The sequence below is a fragment of the Toxotes jaculatrix genome, chromosome 14, assembly GCF_017976425.1.
Source record: "Toxotes jaculatrix isolate fToxJac2 chromosome 14, fToxJac2.pri, whole genome shotgun sequence".
Taxonomy (NCBI): Eukaryota; Metazoa; Chordata; class Actinopteri; family Toxotidae; genus Toxotes; species Toxotes jaculatrix.
In genome coordinates, this window is record NC_054407.1 from 19,058,349 (window position 1) to 19,074,135 (window position 15,787).

Consider the following 15,787-nt stretch of genomic DNA (forward strand, 5'->3'; position numbering starts at 1 on the left):
TACTAATAAGCCATTAAATTACTTTTGCCATTAAATGTAAGTGCTCAGCTTTACCATATTTGTTGTGTCTTTTGTTCTTGCAGACAAAGATGTCAGTTTGTTCTGCTTTTTTGGAAACAATACACTGAACCTCACGGAAGTTATCCTTGAAGGATACAGCCTTCACGCTTCACATAAATCGGCTTCATTGCACGTGAAGCAGAACAACAGCTCTGTACAACAGTTGCTTTGTCTCACTTTGTAGCATTTTGATTTTTTCTAATAAGCAAGAGAGAAAGTGTCTCCAAGGGATCGGATGCATTTGTCAATGGATACCCTGGGAATAGTGGACGATAGTTGCCTGGACAACTATGATATGGCAAAAGGTGCCGGGTCAAGCAGTGGAGGCAGGGTCCATAGTATCGATGTCATATTGGGATTCACTAAAGACCAGGACCCTTTACTCCATTCGGTAGGAGATGGTGACAGTCAAAAAGCCAATGGAGAAAACCCACAGCACCCTGAAAAGCAGATCCCATCAGACCCCTATGGGCACCTTCCAGAGCTAGGTGACAGCTCCCAACATTCTTCTTATCATGGTGAGTCTTTTCAGAGAAGAAGCTTTCGACAGGCACAAAAACACTGATACATTTCTACAGGATTGTAATGAGTTCAAGGGATTTTTGTCTTTAACTGTGCAACAAGTGGAATGAGAGCTCTACTAAGTTTGTCAGTCTCCTACGCAACACCCCCACACAGTTCTCCCAATGTATTAGGATGTATGTTGAATGCCATCTTTTAGCAACCACTGTCATGATAGGTTATTTGGTTGTGTGAAATGACAGTGATGTGAAGCAGGTAACTATAACTTGTATGTAACATTTCTCAGAAAATATAATTTTATGGAACTGGGCTTTCACATTTTCAGTACTATACAACAACAGAAATACAAATGACAGCCAAAGAAAGACGGATAAGTAATAAAGGGCTCTTGAGCAAACATGATCAAGATAAAGATGTAGCTTTGCTAATGAGTGTTGAAGTTACCCTGTTGAATCCTGATTTTCTTCCTCCATTCTCTCTTATGTTGCTTTAAAATTTGTGAAAACATACTTTACAAAATTACACACAGATTCTGTGTTTCCTCCCTGTTCTAAAATTCCACTTAATCTATATATAGTTTGAGAAAAAAAATCAAGCAGCAATGTTTATTATGGCTGATATTTTAAATCAAATGGAAGTATATTAATGTGTTGCACATCAGTTTACATACATTTCATTGTAACAGGTCTTCCTACTTTTTTAGACTTCTCAAACACAGATAGCTCCTAATATGAACAACTGTTACATTTCATTTAGGTCTTTTAGTGCCAGGGCCCAGGTATTGTTACTTACTGACGCACCTGACTGGAAGAGAGCCAAGATTAATGTAATTACTTACGCCTGTGCTCTTCTTGCTATGATGATCGTGAGAAAGGTCCATTCAGGCTGTCCTGTTTGTTGTATCTGGTGCATTTGATAGCTTTGGGATGCTGCGAAACAGAAAAAATAATGGATTAGAGTTATAATTGTACACTCAACTGGTTGTTCTAAGTATGGGCCTACTGGTGGGTCTGCTTGAATAAAACAGTTAAGAAGCCAGTGAAATCACCCAAATTTGAGCGTAACGGGATGTTATAAGATAATTCTAATTTTCAATCACTTATGTTTTACAACTACTGGAATCCTAAAAATATATTTAAATCCTGTGGTAGACATGATCCCTTAAATGTTAGGAACGTAATCACCTTGTATATACTAAAATGATCCAAGACAATATTGCTATGTTCTTTGAAATTTTAGTTATTTAAAAATGACTACTGAGCAGACCCTGCAAAAAGCTACAAACAGAACAGTTAGCGTATGGTAAAATAATGGACACCTACATGTCCATAAGTAATTTCTATTTTCTGCATAGCCATGACTAAATGTGGCATGTTGTTATTTTTTCAACTCAAAAACATTTTATCTGAATCTTGTGGACTCTTGAAAACTACAGAATTTATACTACTAAGAGACATAATAATTCTCTGTATATGTAGGATGTAATAAAGGATGGCTGTGTAAATACAGCCTGCTGTGAAATTGCTCCAGACATGTTTATGCTTAAAAGTTGAAAATGTAAACAGTTAATTACCAAAACTGCAACATACAGTATGTGAACAGTTTAATAATAAAAGACAAAAGCCATTGCGTGAGCTAGGAATGAGTCTTTCTGTCCAATGCAGGATAATGAACGTATGGACAGCGGAGAAATAGATTAATGTATGGGACAGGTGGGGTCAGTATTACCTGCTACATTTTAGTATTATTTCTTCTGTAAAAGGTTTGCATTCTTGGATTCCACCATAAACAATCTCAGCTGACCACAGAATCTAATCTCACTGGAAACACCGTTCAAGAAACTTACTACAACCATTTAAGGAGCAAGATTTTGTGGTGTATATCTTTTAAATGATCTCAGTTGAAAAAAACGATTCTTTTACTTTATATCACCACATTCTGGTGATTAAAATGGCAGTTTGCTCCATAGGCATGACTGATATTGCAGGCTACATTATCCTGTGAGGGTTTCCATTGCCTGGACATACTACAGATATAACCATATGCAAAGGCCTTAAAGTGCACCTTATTCCTAATAATTTATGACAAATCTCGAAACTTTCATTGTCACAAGAACTAATTAAGATTTTATGTGCAATCTACAGTTCACCATATTATGTAGAAGGTTTACATTTTCAGTTTACAAGGTCGACCGTTTAAAAAGGGAAGGCGCTGCCAGTGAAAACATTTTTTTGTCATTCAGATAAAGTCCTCATTGCACTCATTCTATTCATAGTGTAAATAAGAAAATCATGCTTTTAAAATTGCAACAACCTACTCTGAACACAAAGCTTTTACTGCTTGGCATCCTTACTGCAAACCAATGATCTGTTGACCATACTGCCTCAAGCGATTTGGTATGATTAACGAGCTTTGGTGCATCACACACATGGCTCACTTGATCTACATCAATTTCTTAGAAGACACAATCTGGACCATGACTGTTTGCTGGGTCTATGCAGAAGCCAATTAAAGTCCCTTGTTAGATTAGAGGAGGCGGGCACTTGTAGATTTAACTGGTAGCATCTGTTACTATGGGATTACTGCAAGGGAAGAATTCAGTGAAAGACGTGATGCCATTTGGACTCACCAAACCCCAGGGGTTCACAAACCCTCAACAGTATAAAGGGTCATCAGTCATTAAGCTATCATGATGAGAAGAGTTAAGATTTCACTTTTTGATCAGACTCTATATTTTCGATCACTCTATATTAAAATATTTCTTTAGTTTCGAAATTATCAACAGTCACATGTAAGTAAAGTCTTAAAACCAGATAAAAGACAATATAAAGTAGATCAAGTATTAGTCATTCATTATTTGATATCAAAGAAATAAATAAAAGTGTAGTAAGGAAAGCTGTACTACTCGTTTTCAACATACTGAGGCCATTTTCTGGCCTCAGTATGTTGCTAACACTGGTAACTAAATTCAGATATTGCTAACACTGGTAACTAAATTTCTGGTAACTAATATTGCTAAGACTGGTAACTAAATTTCTGGTTAAAAAAGGATAATAGGAAAATAGAATAGTTAATTCCCTAAGATTCATTCATATATCATGTTATACCTCTTGACTCTTAAGTTGTTGGTTGTATAATGCACAAACCTGGCCTTAAACTGATGGCCTTCCTGGCGACGTCCCCAAGATCCTTAATTGCTCTTTTAGCTCCACCTTGCTCTGTCCTCATGTCCTTGGCTTTACTCAGCCAAATAAGATTTATCAAGAAGGCAGCATTGCCAAATTTAAGGACTGCTTACTGGCTTGATACCAGTTGCACACCAGTTGGTTGTTTAAAAAAAGTTACATTAAATCTGAGCGTTAATAGATTTAAAAACCTACTGTGGAAAAAATATAGATGGTTTATAATAATTATTTTGGTCATATGATGAAAGATATCTAAACAAAATTTAAAACTTACATATGTATCCTCTCCTTCATTGAAGAATCTGACCTTTTCTCTGGTGACAAGTGTGATGGAGAAATGAGTGACCTGCAGAAGGAAGTGGATGTTCCTGAGGGGTCTCCAGAGACCCTAAAAGAAGAAGAGCACACTAAAAAGAAACACAGAAGAAACCGCACCACCTTCACCACATATCAGCTTCACGAGCTCGAGCGAGCCTTTGAGAAGTCCCACTACCCAGACGTCTACAGCCGTGAGGAGCTAGCAATGAAAGTCAACTTGCCTGAGGTTCGAGTTCAGGTAAATACTATGTGATATCTTGATTCTGAAAGAGGGTTCACTGTTGGGGCACAGAAAGATTGCTCAAGTGGCCAGTGTTTCATTAGGCAGTTTACTGCAGATCTAGAGGAAAGACATAAGCTAATAGGGTCAGAAATTGTGATAGTGTACATTTGATGGCCTAGATGCTTGTGCATTAGTGCAATATGTAAGGAAAAATATGGTCAGATAAGTGAAACGTACACCAAGAGAATGGTACAGGCCACCATGACCCACCACGATCATCAAAACACCAAATGAGGGAATATGTATATTATTTATTTCAGGCAGGCCTAAAGGCTGAAAACTGTTTTAAGTGGACATGATTGTGGACACCAAAATAAATCTGAGTGTTTCTGACTTTCCCCTAATAGTAGTATCAAAAAACATACAGTGGTAGAGAGCACAATCCCTTCCTTTTTTGTGTTTTTCTGATAGCTTGATTCTTGCTGTTGTATCTCAGTGCTTTCATGTCACCTCACAATCTCATCTTATTTCACGTGTCTCTGTCCAGGTGTGGTTTCAGAACCGAAGGGCCAAGTGGAGACGCCAAGAAAAGATGGACACTAGCACCATGAAGCTCCACGATTCCCCCATGTTATCCTTCAGTCGTCCCCCAATGCCTCCCAACGCCGGTCCAGTGGCTAACACAATGCCCCTAGATCCCTGGCTGACCTCGCCCATCTCCAGTGCCACGCCTATGCATACCATCCCAGGGTTCATGGGCTCACCGCAGGGCTTGCAGCCTGCCTATCCAAGCCACAGCTTCCTCAACACCCCGCCTGGCATGGTCCAAGGTATGCAGCCCATGGGCCCACCTCCCTACCAGTGCCCTCCCAGCTTCAATGATAAATACCCAATGGAGGACGACAGGAGTTCCAGCATTGCAGCACTCAGGATGAAGGCCAAAGAGCACATTCAGTCAATGGATAAAACCTGGCAGCACATGTAATCTGAGGAGGCACTGTTGATGGATTTTTGAGCTGCTCCAGTGAATGTTTACAAACTGCTTTTCCACCTTTTGTCTCATGTACCAAAGAAGAAGATACATGACACCAAAGAAGTTCAAAAGTCTTCTATTTTTTTGACTGATGCTAACAAGCACCTCTCAAAATGAACGTCTTTTTTTTTTTTAAATTCATTTTAAAATCGAATTGATTTGAATGAACCATTTTTTAGGCCCAAGGAAGAATGATCAAATCTCTGGGGGTCATTTATTTTGGTTTAGCTCAAAATGATTAGGAATAAACTCTCTTGTTTGAATAAGAGAAAATCTTCACCATGAATGTTTGACATTTTAAATTTGTGAGTGTTAATTTTGTATATTTCTGACAACACTGACAAATTGAAATACAGTATAGTATATGAGAGGCTAAATAGAACCATGTGGTCAGTAGTAGAAACGTTTTTGCATTCTGAGTTATTACTTGATGACAAATTTCAACAAATTCATACACGTTTGCTGTCTTAACCCTCCTGTTGAGCCGAAGACAACAGGAGGGTTAAGCGAGCAGTGTTGTCACCTATTTTGTGAAAATATACTTAGATTTACCCGCTCCGTTGAAGTGATAAGGTTGGCCTCTGCACAGTGCTTTGAGGGTGTTCGCTGGTATCTAATCCTTAAGAACAAGACAGTTTTAGCATAAATTTGTCCATTTTAAGGGACAGCTTATAAATCTTTTAATGTATTTTCAGTTGCTATAAAATGGGCAAAAATGTGCATTTCAAAACCATTTTCTCACCTCAGTTTAAATTTGATTTGGTTTTAAAGGCATTACGAGTGTTTTTTATTTAAATCATTAAAATGGCCTTTTGGAGAGCATGGAGTCCTGGTGGGGGAGGTTATCGGAAGTCACAGAGCGTAATCTGGCTCAGAGGCTAATTTAAACAGACAAGCATACCTCTTAACACCTAATTACTGCTTTTAAAGCGATTAACCTCGGATTCTCAACCATAGACAGAATGCCCTCAGATGCCCCTGAAAACCCCTTTTCAAGACCTGATTAACTCCCCTCACACTTGCCCATTTATATTATTTCTAATTTACAGACACAGCACTGCATAACGGTGTTGTTCTTTATCATGCAATGTCTCAATCTTCCTTATTGGTAAAGGATTCCTCTTATTGCATTGTTGACAAAATACTTGCTTAAGTCAGGTGGATTTAGAGTGAGAAAGTTAATGAATGCTGGCAGCCTCTCTTACCTCTTGGAAAAAGCACAGTTTGATGTAACAGTTGGACCACAACTAGAAGGGGATGACGTTGCACCGACGAGGCTAAGAGACAGGTCATGGTGATGCTGGGTATTTTTTATACTGTATGTCCATTTGGTGTGTGCGCTTTCTTAATTAATTTCTTCTGTGGCTCTTGAAATAAATTACATCTTATTTCATGGACTCAAGGGAACAGTCATTTGCAAAGCATTTCATTCAATTTCCATGCTTTCCTTTATTTGTTGAAATGTGTCTTTAAGATTTGTCAACACCTAAATAAATCAATATCAGTACCTATCTACAGGTAATACTGGACACCCTAATGAAATGTAAGGAAGGTTTACAGTCTACATTACTTCAAATGATCAATTATCTGTATATCATGGCCTTTAGAAATGGCAGGCTCCACACTGTCAGTTTTATAGGTTTTGTTGTTTATTTTGTTATAATCCCTGTTGATAACAGTGGACTAAAAGGCCAAATAAATAAAAAGGAACATTTCTTTTTACTAGAAGGAACATGTGTGTGGATGTTCATTATTTTTTTCATCAGTTTTCAATATTATATACTAATTTCTAGCTCTTTCAAATTTTTAAATTGTGACATTTATTTTCCATGTACAAAACACAGAATAAAGTTACAGTAGCACTACTGTAGAAGCACTTTGATTGTGGATCTTGTTTTTCTTTCCACACATCCATTAGTGAGCCACCAACATGACTTAGTGCCGTTAATGAGCACTGGTGTACAATAGGCCTGTAAGCTGTGACAGACCAAGCTGGCCTGATGGAGGCCTGTTGTGTTCGCCCAGGCCTGTGGAGCTTTGCCAGGCCGTTAGGCAGATGAAGCTCCACTCAATCAGGCCCAACCAGGGGTGTCAGGAGGCCCCGCCTGCTAGGCCGCAGAGGCCATAAGGGCTCAAGCTCTAATTGCCCTCCAGTAGCCTGCGTGGCTTAACTGCCCCAATTTATTTTGGGAAGGAGGCTTGAATAGTAGTCTACTTTGCATCTAAGTACTTTACAACAATGCACTAGTAGGCAGACCAACTAAACTTAATATCCACTATTTTCTGTGACACAGTTTTTTTTAAGTTTACATAAATACAATGTGTCTATCAGATGCTTCACAACTTCTATCTATAGTAAAAGAGATCTGGAGTTTGGTGTAGAAAACAGCAGGTCTATGAGAGGTGTTCAAGTGTCACTGTATTACAAAGGAACAATAGTGTGCACAGATTCTCTAAAGGGAAGAAGTGAAAATGAAAAGCCCTTACGTGCGCATGGTTATGACTAAGAGTTATACTTAAGTATGTGTTCAGAAAATAATATGGTATGAATTCTTTTTAGCCACTGTCTATAGTGCATACTTTCTTTTTGACTTGTCTGTTAGAATAATACTTGTATTTGGGCGATGGACATTTTGCCAGAGACAAGAGCAGAAGAATCTTAGCTTGGGTCACTCTTGGGAGCATGAGAAAAAATATATAAAGGTTTACAAAATAATATATAGGCCTCTTAGCAACTCTGCACCATGACATTGCCTAGGATAGGACATAATGTAAATGATAAAATTATTTCTCTCTCTCCCCTGTTAATAATGGCTTTAATTTGGTTTTGCAGGGACATCAGTTGATAAATATTCACACCATTTATAAGACTGAGTAGTTTGCCATAATAAAGCAGTGGAAGGATGAAAGATGAAAAGTGTCTTGATAGAGGGTTAGTGATAAGCCTCTATTACCACACCTTAGTCAGAGACACTTAATATAGCAACATCCAGAAATTGAAGGCATTCAGAACACTCAGAACTAGTAATTAATTACACACATTATTATGTTATTGTGCTTGGCCAAGCATGACCTTTGCTGGGGCCCAGGCTCTAGTTAACAGGCTGACTAGCGGGACGTGGTCCACGGTGGAAATAATAAGGGAAAGGAGCGGAATTAATTGGGTTTGATTAAGAACACTTTTCAAAGGGACACCGTTTTCCTCTCTTGACATAAATGCAGATCACTCAACTGGCTGGCGCCAGTTACTCGTCTTCATCCTGTGACAAAGCACGTTGCTCAAACAACACTCCCTTACTTGCCTTACACACATGTGCATGGCATGCACCAACAAACACATTAATGGCTTAATTCTGCTTTAATCGCATTGTCTAAAATTCATTCCCTGTAACTCATCTTAACCTTAAATGACTAATAAATGCCTAACTAAGCCTAATACTAATCTTTAGAAACCATATTAGCAAGTGCTTCACGTAACTAAGCGAAACTAGACAAGCAACACAAGGTTTGTTTGTTAATATACACAATCATCTGGCTCGAGTGTTTTCTTCTTTGTCATTGTATATTTGCAAAAAAAAAATGTTTCCAAAATGACAGACTGTGCAGGCGTTTTTTGATTTTTCATCTGGTTTGTGAAAAATATACAGTATTTTGCTTCAAATAATGCTATCAGTGCTTTCTCAAAGTAATCTGTTGTCTATTTAAATGGCATCTGCAGTTTTATTTTGTCTATCTAACACTGGGCTTTGCAAGTCTTCTGTCAACAGCCCATACATTTGTAGAAGTTTACAGAGGTCATTCTACACTGTTAATTCAGCATAGTAATTTTAAGCCTGAACCTTAGAAAATCCTCTTTATGCAGTTATGGTATAGGCCACTAAATCATTTTGTTTTTCTCTTCTTGATTATAATGTATTAAGTGTCAGCATCAACATCTCAGGAGATCAAATAGGATACTCTTACCTTCATCCACTACACCCAGCAGGACTGAAAGGACAGGATGGCAACAAAACATGTTGGTGGTAAACGTGCCAGGTCTGCCTTCATTAGATGTGATCTCAGCAACACTTAGAAGCCGCCCAGCTGCGTCGGGTCCTGTGTACAGAACAAGCATGGAGATGAACTGCTTGCTGTGGGTTGATACACAATTTGATTACCGTCATGTTAACTTTTACGGTGGTCCAGGATCCCTGCCCATGTAAATGTAGCAACTGCTCTATCTTTAGTATGAGCATTAATCCCTTTGCCTATTGCCCTCTATTGATTCTTACTGGTTTTGAATGATTTCATTAGTAATTCTAGACTGATAAGGAATCTTAGATATTAGTTTTGTTTTTTTTTGTTTTTTTTAAATCATGTTCTCTCAGAGTGGTGAAAAGGTACAAGGACACTTCACTTTTTATAGAAAGCTTTAATCTTGAACTCAATGAAACTAAATGGACAGTATTTGCACTGTGGGTACATGTCCTAAATGCTTGGAATAAGAGTTACATACATCTGTGAATACCCTGAGTGCACTGTGCATGCAAGTGGATTTATGTTAAGTATAATTTACCTGTATCGCTGATTACTTGACTGGTAAGAGCTCACTGTTCCATCATGCCTGTCATTATAATTATTAAGCCTTTTATGTCAGATGGAAAAGAACTCCAGAGAAAACAAATCAGGTTCTCATTTTAATGGGGTGAAGCATTTCAGCAGTGTCGCAGTGACTAGTTGTTCAGTAAACGTGTAATTTACTGAAACAACTGAGCAGTTGCTCACACTAAAAGGCCAATGTACTGATGCCTTGCACTATGGATTAAATGCACAAAGGGGCAAAAGAAAACATTACTTTATACCAATGGAATGATTTGTCAATAAGCAGACCATCCATTCTAAATGGTATAGCATACTTTTTGTGTACTACTTAAATTTTCCACTGCGTTAGAATTGTAACTATCTTAATAAGTATACCTCTTGACAGGATATTGTCCATTTGACAGAAGCATTTATTTTCCCTTTAATCAATATAATACATTAATAAAGTCATGCAACTATCTTTTATGTCATGTCGCAGAGAAGGGCAACCCCTCGCAAGATCCAGTGGTCTGGTGACTGGATGGTAGGCAACACCACCGCTGTGATGTAATTCAGGTCTGTGCGCCTCGGTTTCTTGTAGATGGGGCAGACATAGAGTTTAGGATCCACCGGGGCAGTGGAATTGATGGCAAACAAGTGGATGACAGGCAAAGGTGTGAAAAGCACTTTGGGTGAGGACTCAATGAGTTGGGTGTTCTTCCTGTCCCAGCCAGCGCCATCCAGGTACAGACCATACACATAAACTCCCTCCTGTTGAGGAGAGGCAGCCAGTGACAGAATAACTAATGTTTCCTAAAAAACTAAACATCAATTGTTCACTTATCTCACATCACTTACACTGTGCAGAAAATACTGTATTATTGTTGTTGTTATTATTATTAGTAGTTGGTGTATTGCTAGTGTTTTCATGCTTTTTGACTCACTGTAGGGGGTGCTGTGATCTCCTCCTTTGCTTGCTTCAGTACTTTGTTGTGCAGAGTAACTGTGTCCAGAGCCCAGCCTTTATTTGCCCTTGTTACTTCTTGTCTCATAGCTGTCAGGAACCCTGCAAACATCCCCCAGCAAAAACAATATTAGCATAGACTGGCATAAGTTATGTAATCTGAATACAAATTAACCCCAGCTGATCGTGACATTTGTTGGAGTTCTTATTTTACCACCAACAAACTCAACATGTTTCAATGTGTCAGGATGAATCTGTTGACAAATTACTCCACAAAAACTGGTTTCCTACCCTGTGGGTTGAAGAAGCCCGTCATCCAAAAGGTTTTGGGTCTTCCCTCAAACACCCAGCTATGGAACTGTTTGTTTCTCTCTAGAAGCTCAGTGAACCAAAAGCCGAGTGTGGATGATTCCCAGGATAGTTTCCTCCACAAGTTTGGCACACGCGCATCAAAAATATTGTCCAGAGCATCACGGAGGTTCTAGGAGTCAAGTACAAAGTAGCACTTTCACAGCACTTTAACCCGTCAAGATAGTTAAGATAGTTAAGTCAAGAATGGTTTTTTGCACTTTACATTACAAATAAAATCTTTAAGTAAACAAATATTCATTGAGTATTAATTGTGAAAAATGTCAGAACTGAATTACAAATATGTACTGAAGTCAGTATTTTAAGAAGCAAAGCCCTGGTGTTTTAGAATGGGATGAATCAGTAATCTGACCTCGCTCATTATGATAGTGCCATCGATGGCTAACTTCAAGTCAGTCAGACTAGTGCGCACCACACTGATGATCTTTTGCATTCGATCCACCTCCTGACGTAGGAAGATGTTCATTGGGTTCAGAGCTCCCATCTTCAGTAGCCTGGCTTTGACCTTAATCCATAAAAGAGTTTAGATTTAGATAGTTGGTGCAAGAATTGGTGACAAAAACACTAAATGATAAAACAAACTGACCATATGTGGCACATAATTAGGGGGCAGTTTCTCCAACATGTCCTCTGCCATGCTGTAAACAATGGACTCTCTAGTTGCTCCTGATCCCCCTCCACTTTCCTTGGGCTGAATATTTGTGATTGTGTCTAGCACTTCAGCAGATGTGTTTGTCTGATACCTGGTCAACATTGGACACAAAGCAAAAATGTTATTAACAATAATATTACACATTATATTAACACACATTATGAGCACAGTATCACCATTATCATCAATAAGTTTAGGGTGTCTCGTTACGTGATATCAGCATTAGGATGCAGCCCCAATGCTTGGGGTGAATCCACAGCAGGCAAACTCTGAATGTGCTCTATGTACTCCTCTACTGTCTTGCACACTGGAATTTTGTAACCCGTGTAGAAGCAAAATGATGGGTCAAACATCTTTTTACTGAACCACACCTGCAACGACAAACAAATTCTATATTGTAAAAAAAAAAAAATTTACTGATCGAGATGTAATACATGAATTAACACAAAAATGGGATAATTACGCGAGCAAAACACTTCAGCAGGCGCTTGTCATAGTCATCTGTAACCCTTCCTCCATATTGCACCTCAGCTAGCATGTATCGCACAGTTACCCATGATACATCCTGTGGGGGAAAAGCACAAAATGATGAGTGAGATAAGATGATAAGAAAATCCTTAAAGTTAGACTTCTGAATTCTCACCTTCCTGGGACCACAATCATCCAAGTGTTTCTCTACAAATTCAACACTTGCAGTGAAATCAGCAGAGTTGAACTCATAAGGTATATTCCAACCCAATGGCCCAAATTTGCGTCGTTCCTCAAAAAAGAAGCAATAAAATAAATTATGTCTAGAATCAAATCAGTATGCATCAATCAATGCTCAGTAAAAATGTGATTATAAAGAACATTCTTCCCAAACTGCCTTGGAAAGAAAAACACTCATGCAGCCACCTTTTAATTCTAATAACCATATATTCACTATTCCTATGCCATTTTTGAGAACTGGATTTTTGGAGGTCAAATATTGGTCCTACACATAGCATGTTGAACTGCAGGATTATAATGATGTATATACAGAGGATATATATGAATTTATAGTCATTAAGCTCTGTCCTAACAATAACATACGTTTATAAAACTATCAAATGAAATAAGGCTATGTCAAGATTCCTTTTATATCTTGCTCTGCTTCTAGTCTGAACTGTGCGAAAGACCAAGTACTTTGTCATTGGCTGCTTTAAATAAAGCTCTTCTACCTCATCAGCTAACTTGCAAATTACTAGTACCTGCACAGCAGTGTGGAGAAAGGCCACACTATAGAGCAAAGGCTTCCACACGGGCAGGTTGCTGACCTCCAACTGGTTCTGTGAAATTCCTGCAAATGTTCGTTTCAAGCCAGCACGTACTCCCTGGGGTGGATCATTGGTAAACTTGATAGAAGACTAGAGGTAAAGAGGTGAGAAACATTTGTTCTAACACTATTCGCAAAGGTAAGATCAGGAAACAAATTCCTAACACCTTAATGTAGTACAAGCGTAAAAGTGTCACCTGTAGGAGTGTGATGGAGAATTGATTGTGTGGTTCGGTGGTGATCCAAACTCTGAAAGTATCATGCATGGTCTCTGCAGTTGAGATAGTTTCTAGCAACTCATCCATAAACTCTAATCCCAGGTGACAATTTTGCAGAAGGACCCAGCCTCCCTATACACATTCAGATACAGAGGCCTCAGATCAGCTGAAATGGGCAGCCATCACTTTAAAAGCACATATTCATACAACTTAACACTTCATTGACTAAGGACAAACACCTGTGTCATTGATGTCTGAACAAGCTTCCTTGCATGAACCTCTTGCCCTTGCCCCATGGATATAGCCCTGCATTCTATAAGACAACCGTTTGAGGATATCATGACATACAACACAAGTAATAATTCCTCTGGGTTAAGATGAGAAACCCATAAAATTTTAATCCTAAGACGGCAGTAAAGCTCACCAAGTTGGAGTTTCTTAGCAAGTGCTTCAATTTGGTCAGTAGGATCTGAGCCCATAGAAAGAAAGCAAATTAAAGGGGTGCGAGGGTCACTTTCCTCCCATGTGCTATGAAGGTTCAAGATGACCGGTTCAGCAAACCTCACGCCCATGGATTCTGCCACATACTTTCTGGCCTGAGACAAGGTGCGGTCAGGGCACCAAGACCTGTGAAAAAAACTGCTTGTAAGATTATTGTACTAAATACTATTAACACATAAGCAACATGAGCAGCAGCAGGATCCAACCTTATTAGCAAAAGTTTTAGGAACGCATCAAGGGAGCTGTATCCATCTGGAAGGACACCTTCCTCTGGGGCATCAAGATTGAGCCATGCTTTCCAGTGTTTCCCATTTTGAGACACCTACAAAATGTGTCAGTAGAAACACCTTGTAAGGACACTTTCATGGAGGATTCAGACGTATGGTCATAGAACTAAAGCTCACCTGGGTTATGATGTTAGTGAACTGTGGCAATTTGCTGAGTTCCACCAAGTTTAGCCATACCATATCCAGGATCCAACTGGATGGCTTTAGGGGGCAGGTCTTCAGGTCAAGAGCTGCGCCACCTATTTGTTTATTCAAAGAAATTATGTTTTAGGAGACCATTTAACAAAAAGGCAGATCAAACTTTTCCTTGAAGTGATGACTATCTTACCTTTAATAAGAACCTGAAATTGGTTATGCTCTATTTTGTTATTCTGTAAGTCAATCTTCAGGGCCAGCAAGAGTGTGAAGATGAACTTGTGGTTTTCATACAGGCCTCTTACTGTGTATCTGAACACCTCATAGGTCAGATATTCAATAATGTTTGCAATTCGCTTTTGAGTTTTAGAGGACTTTTCAGACCTGCAAAAGCACATTTATGAGTGCAAGAGATAGAGACAGAGTGTATAACCAATATAACACAATGACAAAGTAAACATAAAGAATACTATGAGAAAAAGTGTTAGCAATTATTTTTTTTTCCATCAATGCACAATCGAGTGCCTTACAGCACCTATTGGCTAGTCATTTAGAAAAGCAAAAAAAAAAAGTTTTTTTTTTTTTAGTCACACTTGTTTTCAGACAAATTTGTCAGTTGTGAGAGCAAGTCATGGTTGGTTAGTTTCATAAGTGTAACTCCGTGTTAATTTGTAACATAGTGTGAAGTATAAGGTCCATAGTACAAAAGCTGTTACAGTCCCATGCTTCATACCACTAATATTGTTCAGACATGCTTTTTAAACTAGTTTTGCAAAATCATACCTTGCCAGTGACAGGTCAAAGATTTTGAGGAACTGACCCAGGGAGGTCTGGTACATAACGTTGACCATGCTCATCTCTGTGATGAGAAAGTAAAGGATGCTGCCTCTTGAGGCAACAGGACGATATTCTGCTTGAGCTATATTGATCTTGACCTCTGCTTCTGCTGCAACACTGAGCTTTGCACTAACTTCAGCAGCAGTTTGCTTAGTTGTACTCAAAATGCCAATCATGGAGTCATCATCAACCAAGGAACCTTTAGTCACACAAACAAAGAGAAATGTATAAATACATTACAGATATGGCACTAAGCTACACCTGTAACTGTCATACCTTTTGTGCTGCTGAGTCTGTAGAGCAAGTTGTCTTCCAACTCCTGCATCTTTCTCTTATTGGCAGTTACATCCTCAATTAGCTTCAATCTTTCTTCCTCTAGTTCCTGATAAAATAATTAAAATAACTCAGAATTTACAGTGCAAGGTACAACCAATATTTTAAGCTCAACACTGTAATAAGGTAATATAAGAGAAAACATTGACTCAATTAGCCTAACACAATGGACACGTTTTGAGGCTGTCCTGTGATGCCCCTAAATCACTGTTGTTGGGTCATGGGCTGAAGATGTTACAGCTGTTTTCATTTTTTAATGTTATATTATGTACAACCAATAAATAATACTTGTACAA

At 38.7% G+C, this 15,787-nt stretch overlaps 2 protein-coding genes across 2 annotated transcripts in view; one reads left to right on the plus strand and one right to left on the minus strand.

Annotated features, from left to right (window-relative positions):
* The first annotated feature begins 295 nt into the window (after positions 1-295).
* rx2 (retinal homeobox gene 2) lies at positions 296-5,293 on the plus strand. The gene is made up of 3 exons (XM_041055507.1): positions 296-578; positions 4,067-4,323; positions 4,856-5,293. The coding sequence occupies exons 1-3, from the start codon at positions 296-298 to the stop codon at positions 5,291-5,293; spliced, it is 978 nt and encodes a 325-aa protein (XP_040911441.1).
* Positions 5,294-10,384: 5,091 nt separating this feature from the next.
* Positions 10,385-15,787, minus strand: part of LOC121193773 (dynein heavy chain 8, axonemal-like) — a 32,923-nt gene continuing 27,520 nt past the window's right edge. The window contains 17 exon segments of the mRNA XM_041056237.1: positions 10,385-10,672; positions 10,846-10,967; positions 11,157-11,346; positions 11,587-11,739; positions 11,821-11,977; positions 12,097-12,257; positions 12,350-12,451; positions 12,530-12,646; positions 13,116-13,271; positions 13,378-13,530; positions 13,638-13,711; positions 13,823-14,025; positions 14,106-14,221; positions 14,304-14,425; positions 14,515-14,705; positions 15,105-15,357; positions 15,435-15,540. Coding sequence (XP_040912171.1) covers positions 10,385-10,672; positions 10,846-10,967; positions 11,157-11,346; positions 11,587-11,739; positions 11,821-11,977; positions 12,097-12,257; positions 12,350-12,451; positions 12,530-12,646; positions 13,116-13,271; positions 13,378-13,530; positions 13,638-13,711; positions 13,823-14,025; positions 14,106-14,221; positions 14,304-14,425; positions 14,515-14,705; positions 15,105-15,357; positions 15,435-15,540 — 2,664 coding nt within the window.